Consider the following 15,111-nt stretch of genomic DNA (forward strand, 5'->3'; position numbering starts at 1 on the left):
GTGGGGGTCCGGCATCTGGGGGCCCCCTTATTAAAGGGAGCTCGCAGATTCCGATTAGCCCCGCCCGCATACCCCGACAACCAACGGCAAGGGTTGTCGGGAAGAGGCTCTTGTCCCTATCGACATGGGGGCAAGAGTGCTTTGGGGTGGGGGGGCAGTGCCCCCCTCCCCCACAGCACACACTCCCCCATGTTGAGGGCATGCGGTCTGGTACGGCTCAGGAGGGGGGGGGGCCGCTCGCTCGTCCCCTCCCCCATTCCTGTCCGGGCCAGACTGCATGCTTGGGATGAGGGCTTGGTTTGGATCTGGGGGGGACCCCCGCGCCGAATCGGCGTGGGTTTAACCCCTCACGTTCCGGACCAAGCCTAAGAGCCTAATGTAGCCCTGAAGGGGGACCCGCGCCGATTTCAAGTTTGAAATTTGGCGCCGAGTTCCCCTTCAGGGCTGAAAACAGCTCGGAGATTCCCGTGCGCCGCGTCACGCAGCGCATTCACGGGTACGCCGCTTGGTATTTACCAAGATTTTCACGGCGTACTGACAGGGCGCACGGGAATCCCTGACTTTTCTCTCTGCGCATGCCCAGTATGCAAATGAACCTCCCGAGGTTCAGGCGCACTGTGCAAGCGTACGGGGATCTGTTTTCAAAAAACACTTTCCCTTTCAATTCGGCCCGCCAAACACTTCAAAACACATGTCACTTCACTTCCCCTGCATCCCCCCACCTCCCCCCTTAATAAACTCCCGCCCAAACCCCCGCAATTTATAGTTTAATGTGCCGTGCGCCAGGTCTGTACTGGTGCACAATGCACCCTCTCCTGGGCGCACGGAGCACATTAGTAACTAGGGAAATACACTGCACTAGCAGCGTATTTCTTTAGTAAATGGCCAAACGGCTGCTACTCCTGCTTTTACTCCATGAGTCATGGAGTAAAGGCTTGGTAAATCAGGCCCATTGTAACTAAATTTAACCACTTAAAGTCCAACACTTGTTTCTTAAGTTAGAAAGCAATATTATTTGCTAGAAAATTACTTGGAACTGCCAAACATTATATATATTTTAGCAGAGACTCTAGGGAATACAATGGCTATTGCTGCAATATGTTATGTCACACTGCATTTTCCCACTTCAATGAATAATAAAAACCATAAAAACAAAACAGTGAAGTTAGCCCATTTTTTTGTTTGTTTTGTTTTAATGTGAAAGATGATGTTACGCCGCAACAATCGTGAGAGAATCGTGATCTATCTTCTAAGCAAAAAAATTGCAATTCTCATTTTAGCCAGAATCGTGCAGCTCTACACCGTGCAACATAAAAAGTGCAAAGACCACCATAGAGTAATTTTCTAGCAAAAAACAAATGATGATTTTTACATGTAGTAGAGAAGTGTCAGAATTGGCCTGGGTGGCAAGGGGTTAATTACCATGAGTAATATACAAATAATTATTATAAGCCCTGTGATCCTATCAGTTTGCTGCAGTGTGTCAGCTTGTATTTATATTGGCCGCTCTGAATGTAGCTTCTGACAGGCTGTGCAAGCAGGCCCGTATCTCCGGAACCATAAATGATAGCCATCCCATATTTTAACCAGTTGTGGGGTAGCTATTCCCATGCCTACCCCCAAATGTGGGGTTTCTGTGACCTCTGGTCATCGAGCTACAACCCCCCAAATTCGATCTTAAAAAAAAAAAAAATCTTAAAAAAAAAAATTCTTAAAAAAAAAAAAAAAAAAAAAAAAAAATTTTTCTTTTAGGCAAATGGGCCTATCTTGAGAAAGGGGCCTGGAGCTGCAGCTCCATCAGCCCCATTGTTAATCCGGCCCTGCTTCTGAGTATGGCGATACCACATGTGTGAGACTTTTCCACAGCCTAATCACATAGGGACCCAAAATCCAAGGAGCCCCTTCAGGCATTCTAAAGGCATAAATTTCACATCTAATTTCTTGACTACCTATCACATTTTGAAGACCGTGAAACACCAGGACAGTGTAAACACCCACAAAATTACCACATTTTGGAAAGCACACTCCAAAGTATTTTCTAAGAGGTATGGTGAGTCTTTATTTTTTGGAAAATACGGAATTAAATATATTTTTTTAAATACATTTGTCAATTAATAAGATATTTCTACACACAGCATAGGCATACTTAGAATTACACCCAAAACACATTCTGCTACTCCATGTATGGTGATACCACATGTAAGACTTTATGACAGCCTAGCCACATAGAGAGGCCTAACATCCAAGGAACATATTCAGGCTTTCTGGGTGCATAAATTATGCATCCAATTTCTTGACTAACTATCACGTTTGACTGGCTGTACTATTAGGGCTTGTTCACATGTGAAATTGGGGGATGGTAAAACCTTACAGTTGAGCATTTAACTTCAGAGGCAACAGCTGGGGGTGTACATGTCACAGCTGCAATGCTTTGCTATGCAGCCATGTCAGGAATCATACGCCATGTCACTTTCAGTGGGTGTAGCAAATGAAAGTAAATGTGGGTGCTTGTGTGAAGTTCAGGATTTAAACCACTTGCCGAGCGCCGCACACACTTATACGTCGACAGAATGGCACGGCTGGGCAAATGGGTGTATATATACGTACCCTTTAATTTGCTGGCCGTGTAGTTGCGCGCGCTGACGGCGGCGTGCTTACGACCCTGTTGCGAGCTCTGTGAGCGTGCCCGCGGGACCCACGGACTCGATGTCCGCCGGTGTCCTGCGATCGTGTCACAGAGCTAAAGAATGGGGAGATGTCAGTGTAAACACAACATCTCCCTGTTCTTCCTAGTGACATGTCACTGATCGTCTGTTCCCTGTCATTGGGAACAACGATCAGTGACATGTCACGACAAACCACGCCCCCTAACAGTTAGAAGCACTCCCTAGGTCACACTTAACCCCTTCAGAGCCCCCTACAGATTAACCCCTTCACTGCCAGTGTAATTTTTGAAGTAATCATTGCATTTTTATAGCGTTGTAAAATTACAATGGTCCCAAAATGGTTTCAGAAGTGTCCGATGTGTCTGCCATAATGTCGCAGTCATGATAAAAATCACTGATCGCCGACATTACTAGTAGAAAAAAAAATTATTAATAAAAATTCCATAAAACTATCCCCTATTTTGTAGACGCTATAACTTTTGTGAAAACCAATCTATAAACACTTATTGTGATTTTTTTACCAAAAATATGTAGAAGAATAGGTATCGGCCTAAACTGAGGAAAAATACTTTTTTTATATATAAAAGGATAAGGATATTTATTATAGCAAAAAGTAAAAAATATTGCACTTTTTTCAAAATGTTGCTCTACTTTTGTTTATAGCGCAAAAAATAAAAACTGCAGAGGTGATCAAATACCAAGAAAAGAAAGCTCTATTTGTGGGAAAAAAATTCTTTGGGAGCAACATCGCACAACCGCGCAATTGCCAGTCAAAGCGACGCAGTGCCGAAGCACTAAAAGTGGCCAATATTTTATATACTGTGTTATATGTATAGCACAGTGTATATGTATCACATGCAGGCATTCCAGGACAAATCTATTTTACACATCAAAAGGGTGTTAATGTTGTGCAGGGCCACATTGATATCTGTTAGGCCCCGTACACACGAGAGGATTATCCGCTGGAAACGGTCCTTCGGACCGTTCCCGCGGATAAATCCTCTGGCGGATTTTGATCTGATGGTTGTACTAACCATCAGATCGAAATCAGCGCGGAATCCATCCGCGGTGACGTGTCGCGCCGTCTCCACGATGATGACGCGGTGACGTGCGCGAAGCTGGAAGATAAAGACTTCCACGCATGCGTCGAATCATTACAACGCATGCGAGGGAGAGGAGCGGATGGATTGATCCGGTGAGTCTGTACAGACCACCGAATCAATCCGCTGGACAGGATTCCAGCGGATAGATTTCTTAGCATGCTAAGAAATTTATATCCGCTGGAAATTCGTCGGCTGGAATTTTTTCCGCCGATAAATGTCCGCTCGGACGTACACACCACCGGATCTATCTGCAGCTGTGTACGGCTAGGTGTCATTTTCTGTCACTCTGAAAGACAGAAGCAGATCAAAGGCCTAATGGAAACGGCCAATCAAATTGCTCAGCCCTTCGGTGTATAGGGGATATAAGCTAGCGTTCACTCTATTCATTCTCCATGAATATGAAGGCACAGGTCTAGGAAAAATTACTTTTTACTATTCTTTGTCATATTTACTCTGTTGGATTTTGTCATCTGTTGCAAGTATCTTATGGACTTTGTTCTGTGTTGGAAGTCAATAAAGTGCGTCTCTCTGGAAGAATCGGGTTGCTCCTGGAAAATTACTCACATCACCATTATTATAATAACAAAATAATAATCCTCACCCCACGTCACGTCATGTCGCCCAGTGGGCACCTGGCTGTGAAGCTACAAGCTGTCACAGCTGGGTGCCCACAGTTGAGATGCTGGCTCTGGGGACTGAAGACCGAAGAAAGGGACGGCTTGTTTGAGCACATCGCTGGATCCTGGGACAGGTGAATGTCTGTTTATTAAGAATCAACAGCTACAGTTTTTGTAGCTGCTGACTTTTAATAAGAACAAAAAAAAAACTAGATCTCCCTGCAGTAGAGAACAAAATAAGGTTTCCTGCCCTACTAGACAGGGTTGTACTATGTGGAAGAACTTTGTATAGTAGGACTCAGAATACACTGAAATGCAAAGTTTGGCAAGTAAGACAGCTGTATTTATCTGTTTGCTTGGAGGTCAGCTTTATAACAGACCTCACACTAAAATGCAAGGACTGCATTTCATGTCAGTGGCTTAGCGTTGTCAAACAGTACAAACAAATGACCACTGACCCCACCTATAACTGGCCTTTACAGCAAGGAGCACATTTAAGGGCGACACATGTTAAAAAAAACAAAATAATATTTCTAGCTCAACTTACCAACCAGCCTGCAACTCATCAAATTATCCTGCCTAACAGTTTGCGTTAAAAACAGTTGTTTTTGTTTGCACATATTTGCAAATACATGCATATTAGCTGCAGAGCCACTTCACGGCACCCCAATATTATCTGCAGTCCTAACTCTATACATTTTTGAGAGCCTCCATAGTAAAAGCACATGTATGATAATGGATAAAGTGCAGATAAGCCTAGAGGGAGCCCACCCCTCCTTTAAAGGCACTGGGGCGCACTAGACACCCAGCATTTAGCACAATGGCAGCAAAGGTGTCTAGTGCGTCCCCTCACCAGTATTTCAACAGTACAAACAAATGGCCACTGGCCCCATCTATAATTGGCCTTTGCAGCAAGGAGCACATAGAAGAGCGAAGCATATCAAACAAAACCAAAGGAAATTCCCAGCTAAACTTACCTACCAGTTTGGTTGTGAGTGGTTGTACCGGCGCAAATAAATATAAAATATTACGTGTTAATATAAATTAAATTATTTGGTCTGCTGCAGTTGTGGTGTACTCCACCAGGTGGTGCAGTTGTGCAAAATATTAAAGTGTATTCGTACAGTTTGTACTCCTGCGCTGACCTTAAAATATAAATGAATATGTATATATCCGTGACATTCATACACCAGCTCTTGTGAATCGTTATCTCTAAATCTGTGATACATTCACATATATAGAAACAAAATGTAAAAATTATATAAAACACAAAATATATGAACCCCTTCTCCCCTGCAAACTCTTAAGCGCGTCTGCGCTATTAATCAAATTACGGAACTATAAATACACTAAAATAGTCCAGTGCAATCGTGCATTAATACAATGTCCTCAAAAAGCGTGCCTCCAGTAAGTGCAGGAATTTGTGCTTTGCTGCAAAAAAAAATTTAGTGACTTTGCCACCTTATAGTGTCACCACCACCTCCTATTGCGCTATGCTCTCACCAGATTCAAAAAGGTAAACTGCATATAATCATATGGTGTACGGTTTCCTCTTCTGGTTCCCGAATCTCTGCGCTCCAACTCTCTATGGGTTCTCTTATACTCCCAAGAAGAAAAAAGGCCCATATGGTGTAGTACGTTTTAACAAGTTTTATTCACGAAACATTAAAAACGAATTTTACACTCACATGTTCCTGTGCCCAAGCCGGCACTAGCCTGTCCAGCGTCACTGCTACCTTCCCAGCGTGCGTTCCAAGCCTTAACCGTGGTGCCTTCCAGCGGACGAAAATGCCTGTGCGGTATCGTTCCAGGGGTCAAGAATCGTGTGGCGTGAAAAAAAGATGTGTGGTACCCCCGCGCCTCGACGCGTTTCGAATACTTGAGCTTCCTGAGGACGAATCTAAGTATTCGAAACGCGTCGAGGCGCGGGGGTACCACACATCTTTTTTTCACGCCACACGATTCTTGACCCCTGGAACGATACCGCACAGGCATTTTCGTCCGCTGGAACGCACCACGGTTAAGGCTTGGAACGCACGCTGGGAAGGTAGCAGTGACGCTGGACAGGCTAGTGCCGGCTTGGGCACAGGAACATGTGAGTGTAAAATTCGTTTTTAATGTTTCATGAATAAAACTTGTTAAAACGTACTACACCATATGGGCCTTTTTTCTTCTTGGGAGTATAAGAGAACCCATAGAGAGTTGGAGCGCAGAGATTCGGGAACCAGAAGAGGAAACCGTACACCATATGATTATATGCAGTTTACCTTTTTGAATCTGGTGAGAGCATAGCGCAATAGGAGGTGGTGGTGACACTATAAGGTGGCAAAGTCCCGGAAATTTTTTTTTTTGCAGCAAGGCACAAATTCCTGCACTTACTGGAGGCACGCTTTTTGAGGACATTGTATTAATGCACGATTGCACTGGACTATTTTAGTGTATTTATAGTTCCGTAATTTGATTAATAGCGCAGACGCACTTAAGAGTTTGCAGGGGAGAAGGGGTTCATATATTTTGTGTTTTATATAATTTTTACATTTTGTTTCTATATATGTGAATGTATCACAGATTTAGAGATAACGATTCACAAGAGCTGGTGTATGAATGTCACGGATATATACATATTCATTTATATTTTAAGGTCAGCGCAGGAGTACAAACTGTACGAATACACTTTAAACTTACCTACCAGCCTGCAACCAACCAAATTACCTCCAGTTTAAATTAAAAACAGGGGTAAAGTTTGCACACAATTGCAAATATGGTTGGTTGCAGGCTGGTTGGTAAATTGTGCTATATGGTTTTGTTTGACATGTGTCACTCTTCCATGTGCTCCTTGCCGCTTCTTATTTATTTGCAAAATTTAATCAGAGGAATGAAGAAACAAGCTTTTTAAAAATATGAAAAACCCAGTGGGGATTAAATACCACCAAGAGAAATCTCTATGTGTGTGAAAAAAAATAATAAAATGTAATTTGGGTACAGTGTTGCATGAGTTATTGTCATTCAAAGTGTTACAGCGCAGAAAGCTGAAAATTGGCCTGGGCAGAAAGGAGGTGAAAGTGCCCCGGTAAATGGTTAATTGAAAAGATCTGGGGAATCCTTAAGAAACATCTACTACAAGATTACTTACCCGTATTTGCTTCACCATCAGTTAGCAAGACTATTAAAGAGACACTTCTTTCTGGGACTTGTTTTAGTTCATGTGCTTTATCCAATAATTCCACAGCCCTTAGCACAGGATCATTGATATTTGTGGCTGCAATAAAATATGTGGAAATAGTGATATAGCATATACATACTTCACAGTGATTCACACATGCATAAGTCCAAACACAATATTCCCCAAGCACACATTGATGAAAATTGCTGTAGTAATGTTGAGTGCTATAATGACCATCGGCTGGTAACCGTAGGCAGAGTGAAGAAATGTTATCAGCACACCAAGGATTCCACACGGTACACATACAGCAATGTTTCAGAGCCACGCACGGCTCCTTTGTCAGGCAAGTGACAAAGTTTAGTACAAATCACCAAGTATTTAACAAACAATCCACCAATCAGTGCAAACTTTTGAAGCCTAAACCCGCCCCCTGATGTCAAATGATGTCATAAGCCCACCATTGCACTCAGTTTAAATATTATGACATAACTGCCAAAGAAAGGATGCAATCGATTGAATAATAGCCATCCAAATCTATAATGGGCATTGATCCTTTGTAGAAAGGTCCTGGCAGGCCCGGACTGGGACAAAAAATAGGCCCGGGCATTTTAGACTGAGCAGCCCGGGGGGGGGGGGGGGCACGGCGGTTAATGATGGGATGTGGGGTTCCAGCACCTTGTACCTCTGGACCCCTTTACATTACACAACTCCCTGCACCTCTGAACCCCTTTACATTACACGAAACCCTGGACCCCTTTACATTACACAGCACCCTGGACCCTTTTACATTACACAGCACCCTGCACCTCTGGACCCGTTTACATTACACAGCACCCTGCACCTCTGGACCCCTTTACATTACACAGCACCCTGGACCCCTTTACATTACACAGCCCCCCACAGTTTTTTACATAGACACCCCCTAACAGTTCTGGACCCCCTGCATGTTAAACTGGGGGGAGACGTGACATGCAGCCCGCGGGCCGCCGCGGCCCACCGGGCATTTGCCCGGTATGCCCTATGGCCAGTCCGGGCCTGGGTCCTGGTCACTTTCTAGAACTAAAATTCCATTTGTGTAATAAATGAGCCTGCTGGCTAAGCCCAGCCACAGGCTGTGCAGTCCCTGGACACTGTGTCCACATTGCCTAGCTGCAAGGAGGTGTTTGACTCATACTCTAATTCTGCGCCACCTGAGGTGCAGTAGCAGCAAAACACTTGAGTGGACCGCACGGCGTTGGCCCAGAACGTTGGACGCTGCATCAGCCGCCAGACAGATTAATATCGGGACTGCACCGAGGGGAGGTTGGAGCCATCTAGGGGCAGATCCACAGAGCAAGTATGCCGCCGGCGCAAAGCACGGCGGAAAATTTCGGAACGACGCATGCGCAGTTCATTCGGCGCGGGGACGCGCTTCATTTAAATGAATCACGCCCCCTACCCGCCGATTTGAATTACGCGCCGAGAGATACACTACGCCGCCGTAACTTTCGGCGCGCAAGCTTTCAGGATTCGAACCAAAGCCGGAAAAGTTACGGCGGCGTAGCGTATCTCTGATACGCGGCACAGGTGTAAAGGTATGTGGATCTGCCCCCAAGTGTCTAAAAAAGATTGTACAAGTAAGTGCTCTGTGATAAAGAGATATAGGGCCAGATCCACATACCTTTACACCTGCGCAGCGTATCAGAGATACGCTACGCCGCCGTAACTTTTCCGGCTTTGGTTCGAATCCTGAAAGCTTGCACGCCGAAAGTTACGGCGGCGTAGTGTATCTCTCGGCACGTAATTCAAATTGGCGGGTAGGGGTGTGATTCATTTAAATGCAGCGCGTCCCCGCGCCGAATGAACTGCACATGCGTCGTTCCAAAATTTCCCGCCGTGCTTTGCGCAAAATGACGTCGCAACGACGTCATTTTTTGAACTTAGACGTGACTTACCCCTATTCACTGACGACTTACGCGGAAAAAAAAATTAAAATTTTGACGCGGGAACGACGGCCATACTTTAACATGGCAAGTCTATACGCCGCAAGATAGCAGCTTTAACTATACGCCGGAAAAAGCCGACTAGAGACGACGTAAGAGAATGCGACGGCCGCGCGTACGTTCGTGGATCGTCGGAAAAAGCTAATTTGTATACCCGACGCGGAAAACGATGCGAACTCCACCCAGCGGACGCCGAAGTATTGCATCTGCGATCCGAAGGCGTACGAAGCCGTACGCCTGTCGGATCAAACCCAGATGCCGTCGTATCTTGGTTTGAGGATTCAAACTAAAGATACGACGCGGGAAATTTGAAAGTACGCCGGCGTATCAGTAGATACGCCGGCGTACTTGCTCTGTGGATCTGCCCCATAGAGACTAAGAAGCAAGAAAAGGGAAAAAAAAAAAAAAGAACTTCAGAGAAGGTCAGCAGCAGCTCAGCCTGTGTGGAGGGACGACAGCAGAGGAGGCAGGCACAGCTGGGGAGGCGGAGGAGGTGGGCACAAAGTTAGCGGAGGAGGCGGGTATAAGTTCAGTGGAGGAGGCAAGTACAAGGCCAGCGGAGGTGGCGGGCACAAGGTTAGCGGAGGAGGCGGGTACACGGTCAGTGGAGGAGGCGGGCAACATGTCTCTGAACATAGCTGCTGAGTCCACTCTCTGATTCCTCCCCCATGTCTAGGGCACAAAATAGTTAAGCACCGACCCTGACCATATGTGAATAAAACTTTGGACCCTTTAACGAATCCTTGGTGTGCTGAGGACATTTCTTCACTCACACATGCATACACTCACACAGAGGGTGAGGAAGCTGTCTGTGGATGGACTCATGGGGGTCTATATATAAAACATTCTGTCACAAACATTAGTTCGGGCTGCACACAAATTGTCCCAGTATTTTCTCTAAGGCCTCATGCACATGATACACCACTTTTACCTACAGGTAAGCCTATATTGAGGTTTACCTGTAGGTACCGTGAATATCTCCTAACCTTGCACCGTTTAGGAAATATTCAATGTATCCTCATGTGACGTCATTGGCACATGTGCACTGAAGAAACGGCCTGCTCGTGCTGTATATTCAGTAGCCATGCCATGACCGGCGGCTCCTGCGCGCATGCGTAGTAGTGACGTCATTCCGGCTCTGGCCAATCACAGCGCCGGAGCCCATAAACCCAGAAATAACTCCGGGAGAAATGTCGCCGGTCACAGCGGTGTGCGGGGACCACAGCAACAGCTACGATCTAAGGTAAGTATTTCATAATGAGCTAGTGTGCGATGCATTCTAGCTCATGATAACTTTGTCTTGAAGTTTTTCATTTTTTGTTCACCAGAGTTTACAACCACTTTAAAATTATATCACATCATTGCAAAGTGAACTTAAATGTATTGCTTTAGGAGCGCTTTAGTCTTTTTTTGATGCTGCACTGCGATTCATGAAGCAAAATTAAGTGGTTACCATAAACTGTTTGGGATAACATTAGGATAGAGTTAAGTTTGGTAGATAAGGGCACAAATTAGCACAACAGTGACTTTATAACAGGTTTGTAACCGCTAATAATTCAAATGCCACTGCATTCACCTACATTTGCATAGTAAACACAGATGCCATTTACACACACAGTATATTTATTTCTTATTACATTTTTTATACTTATTGAAGGATAAGTTTACCTGCATTGCTTTAACTGACAATTGTGCAGTCGTGCAACGTTGTACCCAAACAAAATTGATGCCCATTTTTTGAACTATAAACAAAAGAGCGGTAATTTTGAAGAAAACACAATGGGGGTTATTTAGCAAAGGCAAATCCACTTTGCACTACAAGTGCAACGTGCACTTGGAAGTGCAGTCGCTGTAAATCTGAGGGGTAGATCTGAAATGAGGGGAAGCTCTGCTTATTTTGTAATCCAGTCATGTGCAAGCTAAAATGCTGTTTTATATTTTCCTTGCATGTCCCCCTCGGATCTACAGTGACTGCACTAACAAGTGCAGTAATTTACTAAAGGCAAATCTTCTTTGTGCTACAGTGTGTTGTGGAAATTTTATAAAGATGTATTCAATATGTATTGTCATAGTGTCTCCCAGTGTTAGTACTCCCGCAGCACGCTCTAAAAAGCTGACTGAGGCAGACTGACACTGGTTGAGTCCCGTCTGGTAGTGGAAAACTTCCTAAGGCTGGAGAGAGGTGTTTGCAGAGTGGGGATATGTCTGCCAGCGAAAGGGCCCCTGTGCAATGCACAGAACTTTCGTCTGGGGGGATGTGTACAATCTGCAAAGACATTGGGCTAGATTCAGCAAGAATGTACGACGGCGTATCTATTGATACGTTGCGTAAATTCAAAGCTTCGCCGGCGTATCTTCTTTCTGTATTCAGAAAGCAAGATACGCCGAAATTAGGCTAAGATCCGACTGGCGTAAGTCTCTTACGCCGCCGTATCTTAGTTGCATATTTACGCTGGCCGCTAGGTGGTGCTTCCGTCGATTTCAGCGTAGAATATGCAAATTAGCTGGATACGCCGATTCAGAAACGTACGTGCGCCCGGCGGATTTTTTTATGTCGTTTGCCTAAGGCTTTTTCCGGCATAACGTTACTACTGCTATATGAGGCATAGCCAATGTTAAGTATGGACGTTGTTCCCGCATCGAATTTTTAAAATTTTACATCGTTTGCGTAAGTCGTTCGCGAATAGGGCTTTGCGTAAATTACGTTCACGTCGAAAGCATTGACTATTTGCGACGTGATTAGGAGCATGCGCACTGGGATACGTTCACGGCCGCCGCATGCGCCGTTCGTGAGAAATGTCATTTACGTGGGGTCATGTTTTATTTACGTAAAACACGCCCACCTCTTGACAATTTGAATTCGGCGCGCTTACGCTGGCAGATTTACGCTACGCCGCCGCAACTTACGGAGCAAGTGCTTTGTGAATACTGCACTTGCCTCTCTAAATTGTGGCGGCGTAGCGTAAATAACATACGCTACGCCCGCACAAACTTACGTCCCCCTACCTGAATCTAGCCCACTATCGGTTATAAGCGGATTTATGCTCATGTCACCCCTGTGTGCCTGATCAACACATGGGGGGGGGGGGCGGGGGGTGACTATGGCGTGCCCCTGCAGATAATCTCCCATCCACAGGAATGGTAGTATAATCCGGGTATGCGTTTGTAACAGGATGACCGTGACACCCAGAGACTTTGTGAGGATGGGGGATACTCCTGTGTCAGCGTCACTGATAACTCTTGGGTCTGAGTCCATCCTGTGCCCTTTGGGCATGGGGTGGCAAGTGAATCATAATTCATGTATTACACGAGATGGGACATTAATAATAGTTCATATTGCAGGATTTTGAGATACTGCAAGATGTTGGTTAATTGTGACCCAACCAGTCAATAATGACTCTATTTCTATGCTTAGCCCTGACTAGTGACATGCTAATTGAGCCAGGGCCTGGAAGACATTTCATTGTCCTTGTGTAAAGGTGTTAATTAGGGATGAGCTCCGCGTTCGATTCGAACGTATGTTCGACTCGAACATCGGTCGTTCGATCGTTCGTCGAAACTCGAACAAAACGGGTCGTTCGCGCCAAATTCGAGTGACGCAAAACGTCCCATAATTCACTGGGGCGTTGAGCGCTGATGATTGGCCAAGCATGCTGTATGTCCCGCATGCTTGGCCAATCACAGCGCTCAAAAAACGAAGAGCCATAATTGGCCAAAGCCAGGGTGGCTTTGGCCAATTATGGCTCAGGGGGATTAGTACACGCCCCCCACTATAAAAGGCAGCCTGCACGGCTGCCTAGTGTAGTGTGTTGGCGGTTCTAGAGAAGATCAGTCAGTCAGACAGAGAGAGATAGAGACACAGGGCCTGATTTACTATGCTCTGTGCGCTGCGCTGGTTCATGCGTTAATTAGTACTCCGGGTGGAGGCTTAATTGGGCGCATGAACCAGCGCAGCAGCCGGCGCATTGAAACTAATATGAAAAGCCGCGCTGAACTCCCTATAGAAGTCTATGGGAGAAATCAAAAGTGTTCATTTTAAAGGCTAATCTGCAAGTTTTGTCCTAAAAAGTGTTTGGGGACCTCAGTCCTGCCCCAGGGAACATGTATCAATGCTTTTTTTATTTTTTAAAACGGCCGTTTTTTCGGGAGCAGTGAAATTAATAATTCTTAAAGTGAAACAATAAAAGTGAAATATTCCTTTAAATTTCGTACCTAGGGGGGGTGTAATGTCAGCATGTGAAATAGCGCATTTTTCCCGCACTTAGAACTCCCCCTGCACAAAGTGACATTCAGAAGGAAAAAAGTCATTTAAAAATTCACTCGCGGCTATAATGAATTGTCGGCTCTGACAATTCTAAAGGGATTCATTCATAAAACAAACAAGAAAATGTGTAGGGGTTCCCCCAAATTAAATTACCAGGCCCTTCAGGTCTGGAATGGATATTAAGGGGAACCCCGCCGTAAAAACCAAAAAAAAAAAAGACGTGCGGTTCCCGGCAAATATCCATTCCAGGCCCTTCAGGTCTGGTGTGGATTTTAAGGGGAACTCCACCCCAAATTGAAAAAAAAATGGCGTGGAGTCCCCCTAAAAATCCACACCAGACCCTTATCCGAGCACGTTGACCTGGCCGGCCGCAGAAAAGAGGGGGGGACAGAGTGCGGCCCCCCCTCTCTCCTGAACCGCACCAGGCCACATGCCCTCAACATGGGGAGGATGTCCCCATGTTGATGGGGACAAGGGTCTCATCCCCACAACCCTTGCCCGGTGGTTGTGGGGGTATGCGGGCGGGAGGCTTATCAGAATCTGGAAGACCCCTTTAACAAAGGGGACCCCCAGATCCTGGCCCCCCCCCTATGTGAAATGGTAATGGGGTACATTGTACCTCTACCATTTCACCCCAAAAAAAATGTCAAAGTGTTAAAAATGACAGTAGCCGGTTTTTGACAAATCTTTTAATAAAATCTTCTTTTCTTCTTTCCTTCGGGTTTCTTCCGCTGCTTCTATCTTCTCGTCCACATCTTGCCCGACGTCTTCTTCTATCTTCTCCGTCCGTCCTTCAGCCTTCTGGTCCCGCATCTTGTGTCTTCTCCGGTCTTCTTCTCGGTCCGCCAGCCTTCTCGTCCCCGGACTCAGCGTTTGAATTTGAATTGGGCCGTCGTGTTCCCGCTCCTGGGACCCGCCCCCCTCTGACGCCACAAGTAAACTCCTTAGAAGGTCATGTGCGTCAGAGGGGGGCGGGGTCACAGAGCATCACACAGCGGGGGAATTCAATTTCAATCGCGCCGCCCGGAGAAGAAGTTCCCGCCGTGTCACACTCATGTGACCCCGCCCCCCTCTGACGCACATGACCTTCTAAGGAGTTTACTTGTGGCGTCAGAGGGGGGCGGGTCCCAGGAGCGGGAACACGACGGCCCAATTCAAATTCAAACGCTGAGTCCGGGGACGAGAAGGCTGGCGGACCGAGAAGAAGACCGGAGAAGACACAAGATGCGGGACCAGAAGGCTGAAGGACGGACGGAGAAGATAGAAGAAGACGTCGGGCAAGATGTGGACGAGAAGATAGAAGCAGCGGAAGAAAC

At 45.8% G+C, this 15,111-nt stretch overlaps 1 protein-coding gene across 6 annotated transcripts in view; it reads right to left on the reverse strand.

The window, feature by feature from the left end:
- LOC120945304 (inter-alpha-trypsin inhibitor heavy chain H3-like) overlaps positions 1-15,111 on the reverse strand; it is a 166,666-nt gene that overhangs the window by 99,870 nt on the left and 51,685 nt on the right. For all 6 annotated transcript variants that reach the window (XM_040359385.1, XM_040359383.1, XM_040359387.1 and 3 more), the window contains exon 10: positions 7,520-7,645. In XM_040359385.1, the coding sequence (XP_040215319.1) occupies positions 7,520-7,645 (126 nt within the window). The remainder of the gene's footprint in view (positions 1-7,519; positions 7,646-15,111) is intronic.

This window comes from Rana temporaria, chromosome 7, assembly GCF_905171775.1.
Source record: "Rana temporaria chromosome 7, aRanTem1.1, whole genome shotgun sequence".
Classification (NCBI taxonomy): Eukaryota; Metazoa; Chordata; class Amphibia; order Anura; family Ranidae; genus Rana; species Rana temporaria.